We start from the raw sequence: 22,758 nt of genomic DNA, 5'->3' as shown, positions 1-22,758 counted from the left end.
CGTAGTTGCTGATTTTGAGAGACACCGACACACCTTTTGGTTTGTAGAGGCTCTCCGAGCTCGCCAGCTCACAAGGTTCCTCAGGCACCCTATTGACTTGGCTTATCCATGGCTTATGAGGGATTTCTACCAAAATTTAGTTCTTTATGCCGGCGATAATGCTGATGACGCCGAGGAGTTGTTTACTGCGACTATCAAGGGCAGAGAGCTGATAGTTGATTGCACCGCCATAGCGACAGCCATGGGATGCCATCATAAGCTCCTAGAGGCTCTTCCAAGGGTAGTTTACACCCGTACCCATTGGCCTGACCCATGTAGAGATGATTCGGTCCATAGCCCAAGGGCGACATGCTGACACCAAGGAGGCGACTAGGAAATTGTAGCTCGCCCGCAGATTTTGGTTCTTAGATACTGTCCTTATGGCCAACGCACGCCCTATCGGTCATAAGATAGTGTGGCGTACTAAGTTTGCTGAGGCCCTCTACACGTTCCACATAGGCCACTGGGTATCCATTCCAAGATTTGTCTTTATCTAGATGAGGAGACTATTGGGTGAGATGGGAGATACGAGACGTCCACCTACACACTCACTTCTATTTCCCCGACTTATTACCCATCTCATTGAGATTGCGGGGATACAAGTGCCTTAGAGTGAGGCATCCATCTCTAAGTTTCTTACTTTTCGCTCCCAGTAGTGGAGCAACGTCTAGGGCCACATGCCTAAGGCAAGGCGGGAGGAGTGGAACAAGATATGGTCTCATATGCCTCAGGAGTGCCGCAATGTTGTAGAGATCGGTGATGTTCGATCGGAAGCTGGTGATGAGAGAGCACCTCTAGCTGATGGAGATGATGCTGAGGATGAGGACAAACGTGATGGTTCGGAGGAGGATATGGATACCTCCGACGACCAGATACAGAGGCAGATGCACCCAGACCCTGCAGAACTGCTTGGGAGTTCTTCTCAGGCTGAGGTTATTGAGCTACGTGTCGAGGTGGCACAGCTGAGGGTTGGATTGGAAGAGTTAAGAGACTTTAGAGCTGAGACAGTAGAGGCTCGTACTGCACACTCCCAGGCATTAGATATCATTCGAGGCCTGTTGACTGAGCAACGGACTACTTTGGACGAGCTGCTTCGCCGTACTACTTCTTTACCATCCGCATCTACAGATGTTCCTTCATCCACAGATTAGCTAACTAGGGCTATTTCTGTTTTAATTTTTTATGTATAGGCATTTTTGTTGACTAGGGCAGCATTTTGATGTATTTCATTTTATATGTTGTATTTCTGCGCTAAGTCTTTTATTCAAAGCATTGTACTGATTATCTTTGATATATATACATGTTTTTGCCTATTTTGCCCTTGTGTTGATATTACTATCATAGATGCTTATACTTGATGATATATATCTATTTTATTCCATATACTAGATACTCTGGTATGTGTTAGAGTGTGATTTTTTTGCCAAGTACTAAGGACCAAGTTTTGGAGATGATTTTCCTATTTTGCCCTTCTGAGCTTAAAATTGTTAAATCTTTGCTGCTTTCGCGTAGTATGGTAATATATTTCTAACTTTGTTTTGTTTTCACACATTGAGGATAATGTGCATACTAAGTTTAGGGGTAAGGCAGTGTCCTTTAAATCTTTGCTGAGAATGTGATATGATATGCACAAGAGGTTGCATTTTAACTGTTTAAGCATGAGTTTGAGTATGTTGTTGTGTTATGATGTCCATTTGCAGTTTGATGTTGGTTAAAGATGGCTTGTATGCCGAATTCATGTTAAATAGGAATTTTTGAGATTTTTTGAAATAAGTTGGTGGCCTGTGGTCCACTTTGTTAGAATAATTGTTGTTTGATGATTTTGATTCCTAGAATGCTTCATTTTGCACATGTTCACACTTGCATGCATTTTGTGGGGTATAAACTTGAAATCTTGTTCTGTTTTATATTAAATTGAGATGAGCAGGTGGATTTGATTATTTTGAGAACCAAGGTAAAAAAAAAAAAAAAAAAAAAAAAAAAAAAAAAAAAAAACAAAGAGAGAAAAGTGGTATGTTGATGAAAAGAGCTTTTTCACCAAAGTAAAAGAGACAAATAAAAAACAAAAAATAAAAAGAACAAAGAAATAAACAAAAGGTCAAGTTTGGGTCTGTAGCCTGATTACTTGAGCAATTAAGTCTTTAGAGGTGTTTTAACACTTAATGTCCTAAAACCAATTGGTTTGAGAGTCATTGGCTGAAAACTCGTTATACAACTGATTTAGAGAGCTTAAGAGACTAGAGCACTGCACAAGTACCCTGTTTGAAGAAAAAAAAAAAAGAGTGACAAATGAAAATAAAGCATACTTATAAAAATAAGAAAAATACCTTGGGGATCCAGATTTGAAAGGTTTACTTGTGAATTGAGGTATAACATAGTACAGATATAAGTATGGATAGTAAGACACATGTTTAAAACTGTAAATTCATTTCTAAAAAGGATTTTAAGGATTAAGATTTTGAATATGTGATTAAACTGACATGTGGGGACCATGGTTGCTGATATGATATTGAAAGTTTGAAATTTTTCCTGACTGATATAGTTCGTTATAATTATTGTATTTGACTGATTGATACATTACTGGGATATTATAATGTGATACTAGGTTTGAATGAGCTTATTGTGCAAGTAAGGCACTGATTTGAGATGTTTGTGGGTACCATCACTGGAAATCCTCACGAGACTACAACTCGACCACTAGGGGTAACCTAGGGGTTTAAAGGCTTGTTGCATAGGCTAAATGCAACTGTGATTCCCACGAAAGCGGCTTTTTAGTTCTATATTGCTAAGGGACTAGCAATATGTAAGTTTGGAGGTATGATAAGCGCTGAATATTTGTATATTCGAGCCCCTAAATATACTATAGTAAGACCTAAAGTGATATGTCTATCTATGTTAGACTGATTTATGTTTACTTCGTGTTTGAAAGTAATTTCCCAAAGAAACGGTTAAAACCGAGATTTTATGATGAAAAGCCTAATATCGAAGCTTATAGAGTCGTTGCCAGTCATTTGGAGTAAGCTTGGAGTCAAAATGGTGATTTTGGAAAAGTTTAAGTGTCAAAGCTTGTGATACCCCTCGACTCAATACATGGGTTGATTAGGCCCAAGCCCAAATCCGAAGGATATCAAACAATTAAAGTATTTAACAAACATATAATACAAAATAAATTAAGAATAAAGAATAAAAGTGAAAAGAAACTAAATAATAAATCCCCATTAATTAATCCAATAAAATAATCCTCCTAATAATCCATATCCTCTAATACCAGAACCGTTTAGATTATAACTCGGAAATCCATCATGTGGACCTATAATCCAAAATCAACTGAAATAAATTCCAAATACTGAAAACATAAAATAAAGTCCTACGTAGAACTGGAAGAGTGAATGACTGTCTCTGCTTAGCACAAACGATTTCTAAGACTGGAACTGTTGAACACCTGAAAAATAATAGTGGGTTAGGCCCACGAACAAGTTTTAATCTACTACATCCCAAACAAAGACCCAATACACGTATACATCCTAGTTAATTCAATAATAACTAATAGTCCGTATATATATATATATATATATATATATATATATATATATATATATATATATATACACACACACACACACACACACACACTAAAGGAACCTCACTAGACTATAGGGTTGCCTCAACCTGAATAGTAGGAAAAATGCAAAACACACATATAGTAGGAATGAGTACCTAGACCTACCAGGACATACAACCATCACTATATGTAGTTACACATCCCTGACAATATACGCACCCTAACCACTGATCCTAAGACTTGAGCTCATATCATGACAAATATTATATACATATATAATGTCCATCCTATTTAAACCTAAAATAATCCATTCAATCATATATTTCAACGGTATGTCATCTAACTACTGTTGACCTGACAAAAATAAATAAGACTTAACTCTATGGTTAATCCGTTCCCTTAAGAATATAAATAGGTAGGACTTAACTATTCAGTTAATCCGTCCCTAATATACCCCCATCCCATAATGGTGCACAAATCCACAAAATCCATAATTGAATAATTGATGCAATAATGTCAATACATCAGAATAATCCAGAAAGAGCATAATCAAAATCAGATATACATGATCATATTATATTATCAATACCCAAATAAAACCATATACACATCATTACAATTGCTAGTTTAAATTTAGGCAATTATATTCCTCATTAACAACATGTAAATTAGTTAATTTCCATATTTCAGACCTTTAGCATATTAAGATTTAATCATGCACTCTAAACCTTTATGAATCTATTTAAAACAATTTTACAACATTTAATAACAGATTCAAACAATAATACAGAACAAATTTGCTTCACAGAACCAAAACCCATCCCTGTGCCAAACCGGTCGACCGAAGTACCAAACCGGTCGGCCGATATAGCTATTCCGGTCGTCCGAAACCCCAAATTGGTCGACCGAAATACCAACCTATCCTACTCCTCTGAATCACTTCGGTCGACCAAAATACTAAATCGGTCGACCGAAACCCCGCGGTTGATCACCTTCTCCGACTCTGGCGACCTCTGCTTCATCTAACCTCCATTGTTACAGGTCCTAAGCAGTAACTCTATGTCCTAGAGTGTCCCAACATTGATTAAACCGTATTTAAACATTAATACATTAATTTAAAACACATAACATGTATTAAATCATCACATCATGCAAATTCTACATAAACCCCATTCATATTATCATACACTGTAAATTCTGATTTTTAATATGCAAATAGGCTTCTTTAATTTAATTAAACACCCTGGAATCAAACTAGGCATGTACAAAACACAGATCAAATGAGAGGAGAAGAATTAGAACTTGCCTTAGGGATTTACAGATTGAAACCCAAGCCTCCTTTGTTTTCCTCCTTCTTCCTATTTCTAGTTTCTCTCTCTCTAAATTCTGTCTCTATTTTGTACGTGAATAGCAAAACTCTTCTCTACAGACTTATAATATATATATACACTACATATAAAACCATACACAAATCCTCATCCTATTCCAATTCTAATTAACTTAAGGATTAAGAAAAGAAAAAGAAAAGAAAAATACAAATAAATATATACTAAGTCTGCAAAACTGTATGTGTGTGTGTATATATATATATATAAACATAACATTAATAATTATATATATATATATATATATATATATATATATATATATATATATATATATACACATACATACAATAATACAGTAATATACATACAATAATATATATACATTATTAATAATTACACTAATATTATTAATAATTTAAATAATAATAATAATAGTAATAATACAACTATCCTTAAATAAATATATATATATATACACACACAACAATCCATGGGTAATATCCATACCCATTTATCCTCCTATCCAAGTAGTCTATGGGTTGGTTCATTACTACTATCCATATCCATTTCTTTTTTAAAATAAAAATAAAAAATAAAATGAAACACTTAAACAATTGAATACAATATTCACATAGCATGTAACAAATAAATACCCATCATTTAGCATATATGAATCATACAATTAGACTTAAATCAAAACATATCACTTAAACACATAATTAAAAAAAAATCAATTAAACAAATAAACAAATAACCAAACAATCAAATAAATTAATTTAAAATGCAATAAAATAATAAATTAAATACCGAGATTATCCTTTTAAAATTAGCGGTATTACAAAGCTCGATCACAAGTTCCTTGGCTCGAGCACAAAGTCAACTAAAGTAAGAAAGTCAATTAAGGCTAAATAGCTCGAGTAGAGTTCTTTCTGCTTGAGCCGAGACTCAAGGTGCTCGAGCCCTTGCAAGGGTTCTCGAGCAAAATATTCCTCAGAATATGAAAATACGCTGCGGAAGTTCCATTTTGCCAGATCTCAAGTAGAAGTCAAAAGGCTCGAGCCTTTACCCAAAAAACTCTAGCCGAAGTCCCAAGGCTCGAGCACCAGGTCAAGGTGATCGAGCACTGTGAAGAAGAATCCCAAAAATATACTAAGTGTCGATGAAAAAGACGCTTCAGAAAATAATTGAAGAAATGTGGCTAAGTATAGAAGGTTGGCTCGAGCACCCTTCCAAAAAGCTCGAGCAAAAGCTTCTCTGCTCAAGCCTTTGTTGTTAAGTTAGAATTTAAAGCTGCGAGATTTATTCTAATTATGTCATAATTCATCCCAAACGGGGCTAGAAGACCTAAAGTTCATCTAAGCCTTATTAGAAGTCAGTTCTTCTATAAAAGAAGGTAAGGCCACAGAAAACCTTTCTTCGGAATACAAGATATTTTAGATCTCGTGGCAGCTTTTAGGGTTTCTGTAGTTATTTTAAGCATTGAAGGTGAAGATCCTGAGAAGAGAAGTGCAGTCCATGATGATGAAGTCCACAACAACACAGATGATATCTTGCGTCGTCATGAGTAGCTAATTCCTCTCTTAGGGCATTGATGTAACCCGAATAAGAGAATTATGGTTTGATTGTTCTAAGTTTGGGAATTTAATTATTTATGTATTTTGATTGCATGATTATGAGCAATTGAGTTATATCAATTGGTATTTTAATGAAATAATGGTTTTTGAATGATTAATACCTTGTCTTAGATTTAATTTTTCTTAAATTGTTTTCAACCTATTCTTAATGTACGAGATGGCGGCATAAAGGCTTCTCGACAATAAGAATAGAGATCATGCAATTGTGTTCCAAAGTTTTTTATGAATGAATGTTTTCATAGGCTATACATAGGGAAGACGAGTTATACTACAACATTAGTTAGAAGTAGGTAGGTAGATAATTTGTGTTAACCGAAGATAGGTTATTGTTAGTTGAAATTAATGAAATATCTTTCTTTAAACCCGAATTAAATTAATGTTATTGAGTTTAATTCTTTATAATACATAAATTTTTGAAATCCCAAGGTTGACCGGTTGACCATAATACGAGGTTCATGCTGAAATCAATCCTCTAAGATCCTGTCTCTGATCTCTTTACTTTATTTTAATTCAATTTTATTTTATGTTCGTGACACACACCAAATCAAACAATCTTTTCTCTCTAAATCAAAATCATCTTAATTGCACACTTAATAAATTACGACAGTCTCTGTGGTTCGACACCCTCTCAGTAGCCTATCCTACAGGGATTCGTTCTATTGTGAGTGGTATGTAGACAACAAATGGGTTTGAGTAGTAGTAATGGACTAACCAAATGAGCCAATGGAGTACTTGGATAGGAAGCCTAGATGGGTAAGGATTATAGCCCATATGTGTATATATATATGTTGTTTTGTTTGTGTGTGTGTGTGTATATATATATGGTATATACATATTATTAATATTATTATAGTTATTTTCCTTTTTCTTTTTCTTTTTCTATAAGTTATAGGTATAATAGGATTAGGATTAGGTTGTTATGTAGTCTATATATATGTGTGTTTTAGTATGCCAGAAAGGGTTTTATGTGAGTTATATCAGAGAGAGGAAAAGAGGGACGCATAAAGGAACGACGGCAATCAGAGGCTGCTGTTGTGTCATGATAATGTCAATTATAAAATTACCACTTGCAATAGATCGAATCCTTTGTAGGATAGGGTTACTTAGAGAGTGTCAAACCACAACGACTATGGTGGAATATCAAACGTTCAATTAATACTACTTTGATTCAGAGAAAAAAGATTGTTTGATTTGGTGTGTGTCACAAACATAAAATAAACTTAAGGATTAACTTCACCACGAACCTCATACTATTGTTAACTTGTTCAACCTTGGGATTTCAACAATTATGTATCATATGGAATTAAACTCAATAACATTCATTTAATTCAGGTTTAAAGAATGATGCTTCATGAATTTCAATTAATAATAACCTATCTTTAGTTGTCACGAATTATATACCTACCTACTTCTAACTAATATTGTAGTATAACTCATCTTCCCTAGGCATAGACTATGAAAATATTCATTCATGAAAAACGTTTGAACACCATTACATAATCTCTATTCTTATTGTCCGAGAAGCCCTTAGCCGCCAATCTCGTACACTAAGAATAGGTCAAATATAATTTAATAACAATTAAATCTAAGACAAGGTATTAATCATTCAAAAACTATTTAATTCATTTAAACTCAATTGATCCAAGTCAATCGCTCATAATTATGCAATCAAGATACATAAATAATTAAATTCCCAAAGTTAAGAACAATCAAACTATAATACTCAGATTCGGGTTACATCAATGCCCTAAAAGAGGATTTAGCTACTCATGACGACGCAAGATATCATCTGTGTTATCGTGGTCTTCATCATCATGGACTGCACTTCTCTTCTGAGGATCTTCACCTTCAATACTGCAGAATAACTACCAGAAAACCCTAAAAGTCGCCACTAGATTTATAATATCTTGTAAGATGAAAAGAGAAATGAGAGAGCTTTTCTGTGGCCTTGTGCCTCCTTTTATAGAAACAACTGACTTCTAATAAAGATTGGATGGGCTTTAGGTCTTCTAGGGTCATTTGGGCCCATCTGGGATGAAATAGGACTTAATTAGAATTAATCCCACAACTTTAAAATCTGACTTAACAATAAAGGCTCGAGCAGAGAAGCTTATGCTCGAGCTTTTTGACATGTGCTCGAGTCTTTTGGGTTGTGCTCGAGCAGGAATTCTATACTTAGCCAATATTCTTCAAATCTTTTCCGAAGCATCTTTTTCATCAACACTTAGAATATGTTTAGGATATTTTTTCATGGTGCTCGATCACCTTACTTGGGTGCTCGAGCCTTGGGACTTCTGCTTGAGCTTTTTGACTTCTGCTCAAAATTTTTGACTTCTGCTCGAGGTCTAGCAACATCAAACTTCCGAAATGTCTTTTCATATTTCGAGGCAGTTTCTACTCGAGCCCTTTTGCAAAGGCCCGAGCACCTTGAGTCTCTACTCGAGTAGAAAGATCTCTGCTCGAGCCTTTTGGCATTAGTTGCTTTTCTTGCTTTAATTGACTTTGCGCTCGAACCTAGGAACTTGGGCTCGAGCTTTGGCACTTGAACTTCTCTAAAATCACCATTTTGACTCAAAACTTACTTCAGATGATCGGTAACGACTCTGTAAACATCGATATCAGTCTTTTCATCATAAAATCCCAGTTTTATACATTTCTTTGGGAAAGTATCTACAAACACGAATTAAACACAAATCAGGCTAAAATTGGATAGAAGTACTACTTAAGGTCTTAACATACGCATATTTGAGGGCTCGAATATGCAATATTCAGCGCTCATCATACCCCGAAACTTATATATTGCTAGTCCCTTAGCAATACAGAACTAAGAAGCCGCTTTCGTGAAAATCACGTTGCATTTAGCCTATGCAACAAGCCTTTAAACCCCTAGGTTACTCCTAGTGGACGAGTTGTGGTCTCTTGAAGGTTTCTAGTGATGGTACCCACAAACATCTCAAATCAGTGCCTTACTTGCACAATAAACTCATTCAAACCTGTTTTTACATCATAATGTCCCAACAATGCATCAATCAGTCAAATACAACAAGTATAACGAACTATATCAATCAGGAAAAATTCCAAACTCTCGACATCATATTAATAACCATGGTCCCCACAGGGTTTTAATTAACTTAACTATCATTTTTTGTTATTTTCCATCATATATGAATGAAATAAATAGTAGTTTACAAGGTTTAAATTAATTGAAAACTCTATCAATTTTTTTATATACATACTACTAATTATTTTTTTTTATTATTTTACCATTTTTATAAAATAAGGACAATTTAGGTATCTAAAATATAACATGATATTTTCTTATAATTTTTTTAGATAAATTTTCATCTTAACTAAATAATTATAAGAAAATCAATTTTCTTTTCATTCAATTCACTTTTCTTTTCATTTTTAATTTTTTATTTCCTTTCTTTTCTTACTATTTTCATCTAACCAAACAGAGCTTAAAGGAAATTAAGGGACGGAGAAAGGTAGTCTTGAAATCTGACCTGTGTCAGAAAAAGTAAAGGATGTGACTAAAATTATGCAAACCTAAAGGGTCTCCTTGACAAGCATAATACAATATATCAAGCACAATTTCATTATCAGGTTTGCTCGCTGGATTTTTAAATATGTTGTGCAGTTGAATGGGTAATATGATTTCAGAAAATGTTGTACCCATTTCTACAAAGGAAATCACCCTTATCATAAATCAATTGATTTACCGCAATAAAATTCTCCCCAACTTATTTCAAAATATATAGTTTTAAATATAGACAAAATATAAACAATGTGATGATGCATTTTATAGAAATAATTTTATTTTATTTTATTTTTTTGTACACATTGAAAGTGGGCCTAAAATATGGGCTCAAGGACCGGATCGCAGAATTTGAAGGCAGGCACGCAAAATTTTTTTGTACTCACTGAAAGTGGGCCTAAAAATGACCTATTTAACCTTGAAAAACATTAAATAAAAAATCAAAACACCAATTTACTCATCACTGTTATATACCCTTCGACCATGAAGATTAACAAACAATGCTCCCACTTTATCTCTGTGTTGTAATTTACATGAAATCCACCAACACCCTTGCACCAAATTTCTCCATTCACAGTACACTATCACAATTAACAAAAATAAGCGTTGAAGCCGAGGTCATGGTTACTCCTTTTTTTTTTTTTTTTTTTTCCCTTTCGTACTCTGTTTCTTGGGATCTATGGGCTCTGCAACACATACTGTTGATGTTTTAAGGTATAAGAGGTGAAGAAGATGGCACCTCGATTGCGTGACTTGTAGGGTGAAGCTGAGACTTGTTGCAATGGGTGGTGCCAAGGGCACGATCGTCATATAAAAATAGTTTTATTATTGTATTAATATAAAAAGTCAAATGGAAGGACTTTTTGGTAAAAATCCTATGATCTGTTAATTGCCTCCAATTTTTTTCCCCTTTCTTTTCATCCCTATAAATTCATCAATCCCTACCACCATTCACCTCACACCCAACCCATTTCTATTCAACCCATTTCTATTATCTGATCATTCAAGCCTTTTATTAATACTCGAGCTACAAAAAATTTATTATTTTTGGAAAGCAAAGGCGCACCATTCTGGAACCTTCCCTTGGAATTTAGAGTAGTCATTGGACCAATGTGCTCTAAAGCCCAGGTCAACTATGCCAAATAGGCCTACTACCCAAGCTTATTCTTTCAATGGGGTTACAAGGGCCATAAAGAAGACACACACACACAGACCATTATAATTTGAAGTGTCTACTATTATATTAGTGTTTTAAAATTCACTATTTTTTGTTTACGTTATTATGTTTTGCAGATTAACATGATTCAAAAACACTTTCAAAAAATGACTCAAAATTGAGAGAAATTGTAGAGGACCTTGTGATTCGGTCCGATCAACACTACTCTTCAAAGAAAAAGAAAAAGGACAAAAAAAAAAAAAAAAAGAAGTAAAAGTAAATAAATAAATAAAAATTGGCTCATCAAAGTCTAGTAATGAATTGCTATTTGATTATTAAACTTTCTGTGAACTTAGCACTGGTTCCTTCGAATCCCAAATGGTATAAAATAGTCATCACACATTACTACTTAAGAGATACGAATTTGAGTTGGTCACCTTTGGAGAAAAAAGAAAAGAGTTGGTCCATTTATGATTTACATAGTCGCGTGATGTAAAATTTGATCATCATGAGAAGGCAACTTTTGGTTGGATCTGGAAAAAGGACTGTGGATTCAACTAGATGGGTTATCTCGGCATCGAACACCACCATCACTGACTAGAATATATAACATTTAAAGGAGATATTAAACATAGTCCAATTAGAAAACAATGCATAGGAGTCAGTATATAAGCAACATCATGTTATAGTAATATGGTTCCATAGCAACAGCGAATTTAAATAGCTACAATAAAAGCGTACTGCAAGGTACATGACACATGAGAAGTGGCACATACATGAAACCCATAGAAATGAAATATATATATATATCTAGAGGTACTATCGTCTTGTCCATAAATTACCAACAGTACTATTCAGCCCTTGCAATTCCCCCCACCTAAAACTGCAGAAAAGGGCATGGTTAAGAAAGCTACTGATCCTTGTACCTCTTTTCTACTTCCTCCAAATTCTGAATATCCTTGTGGTATTTGCAAATGCGGTAAATGCACCTGCCAACCAATTTCAAAAGCAAATCCTTCAAGCATTATAACAAATGAAGTACAAACTCTTACCAAAAAAAAAAAAAAGAGATTTCTAGCCGTGTACCAATAGAGAAGGCATGCAGCAGCACACAAAATCACATTCCTTTGAGCTTTGTAGATCTGCATAGCACACCAAATGAATTGGAAAATTTTAAGAGTTACCAAGAAAAGAGCATACACATGCATTCCACTAATTTAAAAGAATTAGACCAACTAAAACTTAGATAACAGGAGGCCAGTCTGCGCTCAACAACCTAGCTTAACCAGCCTATGTCTCCCAATATAATCATCCAAAACATTACAGCTTATGATAAACCAGACTGAAAAACTACAAAAAAGAGGGTAAAAGAAGGTTGGCAAATCTTCTCCAAGAAAGCCAACCCATGCAAAACAAACAAAATTCAATTTTTAATGTTTTGTTACATTTCCGTTTTGTTGTGTCCAAGTTGTGGGTATCAAAAGAGAGATTGAGGAGAATGTGGATACTAGAATGGATAGTAGAAATTATCACATTCGGGAAAATGGTTGGAGTGGCGCAAATTGGAGATAAATGAGAGAAGATCGGTTAAGATGGTTTGGACATGCAAAGAAGGCCTCTAAGTGCACCAGTTAGGAAAAGTGACATAGTGCTCATTGAGGATAATACTAGAGGAAGAGGGAGAGGGAGGGGAAGGGGAAGGGGAAGATCAAAGTTAACGTGGATAGAGTTAGAAAGGAATGATATGATAGCACATGAATTGACTTAGGTTACTGCCTTAAATAGAGCAGAATGGAATCATAAGATTCATGAAGCTGACCCCCAGTAGTTGGGAAAAAAGGCTTGGTTGTCATTATTGTAGTTATGGAGATCTAAAGACTCGTGCTTATAAATTAAGTCCCACAGAACAAGAGCAAGCGCTAGAATGTGGAAGTGAATTAAATTTTAAATTTTTTATAAAGCGTCTACACATTTTATGTTCACATTTCCATCCATATAGCACATTAATATATTAATTTATAACATGTCATTGTTGTTCAGTTTTCCTTAATTAGTCTATAGAGTCTATATAAATAATATAAATATATATGTTTTGTTATTGGTTTGATATAATTGCATATGGTATGTTTCTTTTGTGGGATGTGTCCCCCTTTTTGACGTTTTAATACAATTTTACTTATCAACAAAAAAAAAAAAATGGTATGGTTAACTAGATTAATTGGTGCACATTTAAACAGAAAGTAGTAGTAGCTCATTGGTAGATGGCCCGCCCTTCCATCCATCAGGTCTCGAGTTCAAGCTTCTTGTCCCCCACAGCAACCCCGAATGCACGCATGGTGAAGCTCAAACAATCTGCCCATAAAATTAAACTGTTGACAATTTGCGATTTGATAAGTTCGTGAACTCGTCGTGACAATCTATCCATCTTTGCAATATACACATGATCTCCATAGGTCTACGATCTTCAATGAGGACTTGATTACACACTTCTCTAGCTGTGCAATCCATCCCAGACAACAGACAGCCCCTTGTTTTGTCCATATGGTAATTGCCCCAACCAGACATAATGATTTTCTCCATGTAAAAACTCTCCCCCAATGGAGCCCAGTGGTTATATATTTATTGCAAGTACCTCGTCCCCACATGTAAGCCTCGCCAACATTTATTTCACCAGGACTTTTTCCTCATAGATAAGCCTTGTCTTTAATACTGAAAAGGCACCCTGGTGCACCTATTGAGTTGGGAGGAGACATATAACACTCGATGTGCCACTGTTTCATCATCACCGTCCAAGGTACACTGTCATTCCTTAGCTGAAATCATGATCTAGTTGACCTAGGAGAACACGAACATAGCACAGCTTATTTGGATAGTGATCATGGGTCTGTCAAGTTGACCTCGTCCCAAAGAAAAAAACACCTTGGTTTTTTTCTTTTTCCTTCCTTTTTTAAGTACACAAAAACACCTTGATTGACTTACACATAAAGACTCCCTAATGATATATGCTTCTTGTGATGTGATAAAACCTTATTTTGTGCATGTTTTCATTGTTGTAATAAGCACATTTTTTTGTGTCGAGCTTTCAACAAGTGTTGTCTGTGAAAAATCAAATAAACACATTTTATAAATATTTTGTTTCCATAAATAGACTCATTCTATAAATTCAAACACAAAAACTCCTACCTTGAGGTTTGGCTAGAAGGTCTACTACGCCTAAATATCTACCACTAAAAGTGTTATTTTATACCCTACCAAACACAATTGAAAGTGGAATTTCAAAATAAAAGCACTCTTCTTACCATTCCAAATCCAACCACGACGACAAATGTGCTCTTTTGTAGAAATTTGATAGGGATGCTAGTGTCACAGGGGTCAATTTTTTGAAGCAAAATACTTACCCTATGATGGCACTAAGACAGAAATAAAACACCTTCGAATTCTGACTTAGTCAACCACTCAACACATGCATATCATATAAATATAAGGCACAAGGGGGACACAGCATTTACAGAGGCTAAAGCCTCCAACCTTCACTATTATTCACGAAATAGTACAAGGATCTTCAATGTCTGACACAAGCTCACAAAGTGTATCACTCTATATCTGTGACAGACCCCTTCATTGCAATATATATAGACACCTCTACAAAACTGCCTATAACTGCAACAAAGTTAGTGGAGACACCCCTTCCACTATAGGATATAGCTGGCACACTCCAACTCCGCCACATCGCAAGGATGTTACACAGCACACCCAAATCTTCAACACTTGTCCCATGTCTTCAGAAATGGGAGGAACTGCTCTCAACTTCTGTGTGCTGGCAAGCCCAGACTCTACCACGTTGCATAGGAGCTTGCGCCCCACTTCTCCCACTAAATCATGTATGTACAAGTGGTGGGAAGTGGCTAGCAACTGATATGAACCATCTAGCCCAACTAGTGAACCAAGCCATGCCGATACACCATCTGAGTAAGCCAACTGAATCAGGGTTCGCCCTTGTCGAGCCATGCTCACAAATCTGACGACCCCTTGCTTGCAATATAAGCCTTGACCAAGCCTTGGTCTGCTAGGGCATAGCACTGAGACATGCCCACTGAGACATGCCCACACCTTGAGTCGGTCTAAGCCACAACCTTGCATATAGGCAATTTAGCACAATCCAAGGACCCATATGTGATGAACCATGCACAAGGCTTGGAGCTTGCTGGTGCAAAAACGTGCGCGCACGTGGGTATGGCGCACACCTTTTGGGTGCGCCCACAACATGCAAACGAGCACGCGCACGCGCCATGCACACGCTGCCCATCCCTGGCGTCTCCGACGCGTCACCGGATGTCCTCCTCGTGTCACCACCTTGAGGTAGTGCATGCCATGCCTAAGCACATTGGCTAAGCACCCAACGCTTGCTCTATGCATGGCAAGCCATTGCCACACTGAATGGTGAAGGGCTCCAACTCCATAGCTCTCCCTTTAATCTAGAAGGGCAGATCAGAACTCTGCCAGGAGTAGACATACCCTATATCCGAAGAGGTATAATGGGCAAATTAAATTCTCTGGACCTCCAAATTGAAATCCATCTTCACCAGTAGACTTCTAAGACTTCAAGGAAGCTCCCATAATTTTCCCATGACCAAACTCCAAACTTCATTTTTTTGACATATTTACAAAAATGCCTCTGCCGCATGCAGTGTGTGGCTGACAGCCACTTGTGCCCCATGCATGCTGTCAAGGGCCTTGTCAGGACGCCTCCTGACCTAGGCCCTATGTGGGGCGAAGTCTCTAACCCTGTAACACCTAGTCACTTCAATGTCATCACCCTACCAACTCGTTACTGCATTAAAGGTGATGGAAAATCTTTGGACCTCAATCCACACACATATCACCACCTGTCTAGACCCCCGTGACGAACTACCCCACTGGACAACCATAAAGACACATGGTGCATCTTGACTTGATCCCACATTATCATGCATCACCTTGCCCTCACCTCTAGGTTATAAAAGGGCCTTTCACCACCACATTTTGAAGGCAGATAATTTGGATGCAGATTACAAGGGTCTAAGGGAGAGAGCCCATAAACTGCTCTCAAGGTTCCTTCATCTTGTTCAGATATCACATTGACCTCCAAACCACTAACAAAAACTTCCAGACCTCTATATACTAGATTGCTAACATGGCTTGACCTTTGGCAAGGCCTTGACCCTCAAGTATATAATGACATCTACACTGATGTAATGAGCAGTACTTGTGAATCCATACTTCAGTTAAATTACTTGACATGAATAACTACTTCAAATACTTGTATTGGACCATTTTCAAGATAAATCGGGAAAAAAACTAGAATTCCCCAAATAAATTCTTTTAAGACTTATTATAGGACTCTAGCTCTCACCTTTCCCATCTCTTTAGGATTGCCACGGTTAGACAGGCCATGGTGGTTGATTGCTATCGCCTTGATAGTGGAAGATCGTCTTGGGATGTTCGTTTCAAGAGGCACCTTTAGGACTGGGAGATTGAGGACGCATGCGGTTTGTTGGACTTCTTGTATCATCAGGAGATCATGGGTGGAGTTTCTGATTCCTGGAGTTGGGTTCCTTCATCTCAGGGGCATTTTTCTGTTTGGACTTTCTGTAGCTGTCTGAGTGAGATGCCAAGGGCTGTGTTTCCATGGAAGGCAGTTTAGCGGTCCAAAGCCCCTTTAAAGGTGGCTTTCTTTGCGTGGACTGCAGTCTTGGGAAAGATCTTAACTCAGGATAATTTAAAGTGAAGAAATCAAAACGTAGTCAATTGCTGCATGTGCCTTAGAGAAGAGGAGACGGTTAATCACCTCCTTTTGCATTGTGATGTGGCCAGGGATTGTTGGGACTTGTTGTTCAGATTATTTGGGGTTCAGTGGGTTATGTCCAGGTCTTCTAGGGGTTTTATCAAGGCTTGGAAAGGGTGTATAGTGGGGGCCCAAGTCTGGGACATTTGGAGGTCTACGCCTTTGAGCGTTTGGTGGTGTTTATGGCTTGAAGGAAATAGGAGATCCTTCGAAGGAAAGGAAACTCCTATTTATCTGCTGAAATTCTCTATTATTACCACTCTTTTTTTGTTGGGTTGTAAGGAGAAACTATAGATCTTTAGAGGACCTAGTTCATTTTTTGGGCTCATTGAGAGTTTAGAGGCCCCATTTGGCCTTGTGTAGTTCTCTTGGGATGCGATCCCCTTTTGATCGCTTTCTAATACATTCTTATTTATCAAAAACATAAATTTATACATTTCAGGACTATGATGTGTTGTATAATGAATACAGTAAGAACTAACGTGTGTATAACAGTTGCAATGCCTTATGCATATTAAAAAAGACCCAAAGTTCGTGAGTCTGTGCAATCATTACATGAAGGAATTAGTACGAGAGAACAAATGAACGGATGGATGAATGGTCAGTGAAGAAGATAATGGGCTGTTTGAAAACAAGGATAATATTTGAAGTACATAAAAAGAGAGAGACAAGTAAAAGAAAGCAAAGATGGGTGAGATAGAGAGAATAGAAGGTAAGAGAACAAGCAATGAACTGTTCTGGTAAGAGTTAGAGGCCTTAAAATTGGTCTTCAAAGAAACAACTGTGAGGACTGAATTAATTGTTGTGGTCTGGTCCAGTGGCATCTTAATGAATTGTTTAAAAATCGATCTATACATAAACGTTGGGAATAAAATGTTTAAGGTTCCCTTCAGCGTCAACATGAAACCAGAATGAGGAGTCTTTAGACATGTTTGTTGTGGATCAAATATACGGTCAAATGGAATTCCCAACAGAGGGGATGGGGTGGGGGTCCAATACATACGACAGATGGAAGACTGAAGGAAGAGAATGTAGGAAGGATGGCTAGGTAAAAAGAAGCCTTTCCCACTTTTTGTTTGGTTGAGCACAAAGAAAATGGATATTGCAAATTTATCATTATACTCTTAACATATGAAAGGAAGGGGTTCTTTTTTGAAAAGGAGGCGCGCGCACACACACACATACAGAGCTATAATCCTTTCCATCTTCCTTCCCTTGGGGAAGTATATGGTAAGACCGGAGGAAGACCTCCCTCCTCTCTTCTTTCTCCTCCCCTTCCCTCCCATCAAACCATGTAAAACTCATCCATTTCTCCATTCCATAGAAGGGTCGCGCGCGCACACACACATACAGAGCTATAATCCTTTCCATCTTCCTTCCCTTGGGGAAGTATATGGTAAGACCGGAGGAAGACCTCCCTCCTCTCTTCTTTCTCCTCCCCTTCCCTCCCATCAAACCATGTAAAACTCATCCATTTCTCCATTCTATAGAAGGGTCGTGTGTGAGCCAATCTGACAACAGCACTTCTTAATAACTCCTAGACCTGTGCTCAACATGTCTTAAACATGTCCATATTTACAGGATTCTTTTTGGACATTTAGTGGACTATGTGCACCCACAACCCTGGACAACTTCTTATTATGCTCCAGACATAGGTTGCAACTTTCTTACATAACAACAGTATTATTTTAATTAAAAAACAATATATTAATAAGTATTTAAAGAGCTATAAAAAGCTCAAACCGTTTTTGAGGATAAAATGAATGAAATGCAATAAGGATTTCCATCAATGGAGGAATCAACAATCAAGGAGAGGGGGAGGAGTTTCTAGAATTATGCATGCATACAAACAGAATACATGGACATGTGTGTGTGTGTGTGTTAAAAGTTATGGACTGCTTGTGCAGCCATGAACAAGTACTTATTATGCTCTAGAAATCAGGTTGTAGTTTTTTTTTATTATTATTATAGACCAAAGAGTATGGTTCTAAAGGGTTGGAATATTTATTCAAATGTCAAACTATTCTGAAGACATAAGTAATGAGATATAACAAAGATTTCGGTAACTGACAGTGAGGAGAGGGGAAGTATTTCAACAATAAAGTTTATGCAAACACACAAACAGGGATAAAGTAATATATCCGCTCATATACTTTTTATGCGTGCACACGTACCTAAATTTGTTCATAAATAGTTGTATCTTATTCATTACCTCTAAATTTATCAAACAATTTACCATGTCAACATCTCTGTGAGGCGTCAAAACCATGTTTTTCATCCCACGTCCATGCAACGTTGGGATGATGAAGGCAGCATGTGTCTAGATGCTATTTCAATCAAAATTACCCACTATATAATAATTTTTAAAAATAAAAAATCAAATATCATTTTAATTGATTAAAATTTCCTTTGTGACAGTGAAAAACTAATAGCAAACAAGTCCTGGAGAAGGTAAAAAAAAGTAGGACCTTATTATATTCTATATCCGAATTTGATTCTATGATTGTGAAGTAACCTACAGATCAAATTAGAGGAAGTCCTTATAGATTTTTTTCAATCCTTACCTTTTCTCATTCAGACCCTCTTCCCTCTCATCCCAAGAGATGGTTCAATGACAATCCTAAAATTGCAATCTCTCTCTCTCTCTCTCTCTCTCTCTCTCTGTGTTTGAAAAGCACTTGTGAGGGAAGCACATAACATCCAGTGCTCCACTTCACCAGATCCTAGCACTAACAGGCTAGAGGGATCTATACAAGTTCTTGGACGAGTGTTACAAATTGTAAATACTAATATGATGGCCAAAATCCTTGCAGCTTCTATTGCATTGTTTTTCTGTATGCTATCTCTATTATATTCTTCAAGGAAACCCACAATTACTCTTCTGCCATATTTTATTGATAATGCTTTATTGTAGGATTTCCCATGGCACAGCAGTTTGCAGCTTTTTCATACCAACTTAGCTCTTGGCATAAGAACCAGTACACCATAGGTAGGCCCAACCCAGCCCTCTCGAACTAGGGTTGGCTCCTCACAGTTGTCTTATAACATAGTACCATGCCATTTAAATGATTCAGATCTTTTCAAAAGATTACCAGCTGTCATCTGTGGCATTTATCATGTAATACTACTACTGAATTAATAGAACAATATTAAATACTCGATTTCAGCAGGAAAAAACTGAGTATTAAGGGTCACTTCTAATGGCAGAAATATCTCATGTCATATGAATTTATTATAAGTATTGATTTCAGAACAAATGAACCTAGATAAACATATGCTTTCCATATGAATATAGACAAATAATAATAATAATAAAATTAAATTCCATTTTACATGTAACTAGGCATTTTTTTTTTTGATAAGTTACATGTAACTAGGCTTGTCACAGAGCAATAACTAAAAAAGTATGATCATGGTACTGAAGGCATTTGAAGATGGTGGGTTAGAGGTGGATTGATATTGTTTGCCAAAAAGAAGACGAAGAAGAAATTTATGGGGGAAAAAAAAAAGATGAAGAAGAAGAAAAAAGACAGTCATGTTACAACGGCTGGGTGGCCATTTCCCAAGCAAACCATTCAAGTTGGTCCAAGTTTCAGAACTCTTCTTGTAAGAGATTAAAGCATACATTTCATTATCTTTAAAACACATGCAGTTAAGGAGTTCCTACCATTCACATTTCTACTCATATTCCAATCTAAACAGATTTCAAGGGTTGAAGAATTCAATCTCATTTAATAACATAAAGGAAGTTCTAATAAAATCAATCACCAGTTTCAATTTCTATGCCTGAAATAATCCTCTAAACATTCAAAATTAAAAGTGCATACAACCATATGTTCACCCCATTCCAACAACATCAACATCAAATCCACTCTAGTCTACTGAAACCCAAGCATCACAAATAAATACCCTCATGAACTGATCTGGATACAGGGTCTTTGTTCAACCAAAAAAAAAAAGGATTTTAATTTTATTTTTTTTAATATGAGTAATATTTCATTATAGAGAACTCAAGAGGGGAGCACATCCCGAATACAACTACACAAAAATAAGTAAATAAATAATAAAACATCTATATTCTCATATAATCCACAAATTCCTCAATAGATTTACAATGCCACCCATTTACCCAAAGGCATTGTGATTTAGCTTAACTTTTCTTTTCCTAATAACTCAGCCATTTTACAAAGATATTTTGTATGGCATCACTTTTATGATTCTATAAACCCAGCATCTTTTGCTTTAACCATCTTCCACCTAAAAAAGAACTTCCCTAGGGTTGTTGTTTCTTAATTTGAATGTCATCTAACAGTAGCATCGTTTGAAGTTCGACCTCTTATTGGCTACCAAACATCTTATATGACTTAACAAATTTGATTTTCTCTTGTGGCACCACCAGAAGTGATTGTTGTAACCGTTATTCTAAAATTCCATGCTTCAAATCATTCATAGACATGAATACCCCCTACTAAATACATGATCTTTGCAAGAATTTCGAGGTAAAGGGTGAAAAACTAGTGAAATCTCCACTCAAGTGGGAAAAAGCCTAAAAATACTGAGTACATCAAGCAAAATGAGTTTTTCCTAAAATTTATCAGGATTTTAACAAAAAGATAATCACGAAAACAGAAATCTTACAGATTTATCGTGGCGATCTCTTTCAGCGGCAGTGCAGGTCTCGCCCGCACACATCATGCGGTGCTCACTCTTCCAGTAGATATCTAAAACAACAAAAGGGTAGGACATTATATGAAGAACCATCAGATTTATTCATAACCCTAGAACCCAGAAAACATATAAGCATATTAAGAAAGAAAAATTGAAAAATTATTCTAACAAAACTATACTAATCAGAAGATTTGTGAAAAGAAGAGGAAAGAAATGAACCCAGGAGCTGGAAACCAGCGAAGGGAACGATGAACATTAAAGGCTGGAGGATGAGAGAGATGAGAGACACGAGACGGGATTTGAGGAGTTTCGGTGAGGGCAGCGTTAGCAAAATTGCTACGGCTGCCTCCGCAGCCACTATGTAGGTCAAAATCAACCATTGCAAGGCCATTTGGTGTCTCAGCCTTCTACTTTCTCGGTGGTCTTCTTCTTCTTCTTCTCAGTTTATTTTGATGTGTTTGCTTAATAACGAAGGAAGGTACAAGAAGCTTCTTCACAGCTGTCGGTGAATAAAGCCGGTTTTTTTTTTTTTTCTTTTTTCTTTTTAAAAATAGATAAGGAAAAATTACATATAAATGGAGTTAAAGTTTCATATTTACTTAGAGACTGAGTCAAAGTTCCATATTACTCTAAAATGGATTACTGAGGTGGCACATGATTTTTTACTATTTAAAAAATTATGGTGCCTAAAATGCCCTTCCCTAACAAAAAAGTAGTACCTTCAGTTCAAAAAAGTAGTACCTTCGCGGGTGTTTAAAAAATATGGTACCTGGACACCAAAAAGTAGTACCTTCAGTTCAAAAAAGTGGTACCTTTGAAGAAAAAGTAGTACCTTCACGGAAGGGTATTTTAGGCACCACAATTTCTAAACAGTAAAAAACCATGTGCCACCTCAGCAATCCATTTTAGAGAAATATGAAACTTTGACTCAGTCTCTAAGTAAATATGAAACTTTGACTCCATTTATATGTAATTTTCCCTATATATAATGTCTGTTATAAAATTTTGG

The 22,758-nt window shown here is 36.3% G+C and overlaps 1 protein-coding gene across 1 annotated transcript; it reads right to left on the bottom strand.

Annotated features, from left to right (window-relative positions):
* Window positions 1-11,897: 11,897 nt before the first annotated feature.
* On the bottom strand, window positions 11,898-22,216 carry LOC132283768 (uncharacterized). Its single transcript, XM_059785779.1, has 4 exons — window positions 21,969-22,216; window positions 21,720-21,802; window positions 12,344-12,399; window positions 11,898-12,246 (listed from the first exon to the last, which is right to left on the bottom strand). Exons 1-4 carry the CDS (start codon window positions 22,138-22,140, stop codon window positions 12,168-12,170), a joined length of 390 nt encoding a protein of 129 aa, XP_059641762.1. The 5' UTR covers window positions 22,141-22,216; the 3' UTR covers window positions 11,898-12,167.
* Between the last annotated feature and the right edge of the window lie 542 nt (window positions 22,217-22,758).

Source organism: Cornus florida, unplaced genomic scaffold (assembly GCF_030987335.1).
Source record: "Cornus florida cultivar Cherokee Brave unplaced genomic scaffold, ASM3098733v1 CherokeeBrave_3.0.0_Hap2_Chr11, whole genome shotgun sequence".
Taxonomy (NCBI): Eukaryota; Viridiplantae; Streptophyta; class Magnoliopsida; order Cornales; family Cornaceae; genus Cornus; species Cornus florida.
The sequence above is the reverse complement of the archived record's forward strand: the minus strand, read 5'-3'. Positions and strand labels throughout refer to the sequence as shown.

Bases quoted from the DNA above. Each gene is read 5' to 3' on its own strand.
- LOC132283768 (XM_059785779.1), bottom strand. From the start codon at position 22,140: ATGGCCTTGCAATGGTTGATTTTGACCTACATAGTGGCTGCGGAGGCA. The intron at 21,803-21,968 runs GTTCATTTCTTT...TTGTTGTTTTAG, and splicing joins CGCTGGTTTCCAGCTCCTGG to ATATCTACTGGAAGAGTGAG. The intron at 12,400-21,719 runs GTAAGATTTCTG...TGTGCTATGCAG, and splicing joins GAGATCGCCACGATAAATCT to ATCTACAAAGCTCAAAGGAA.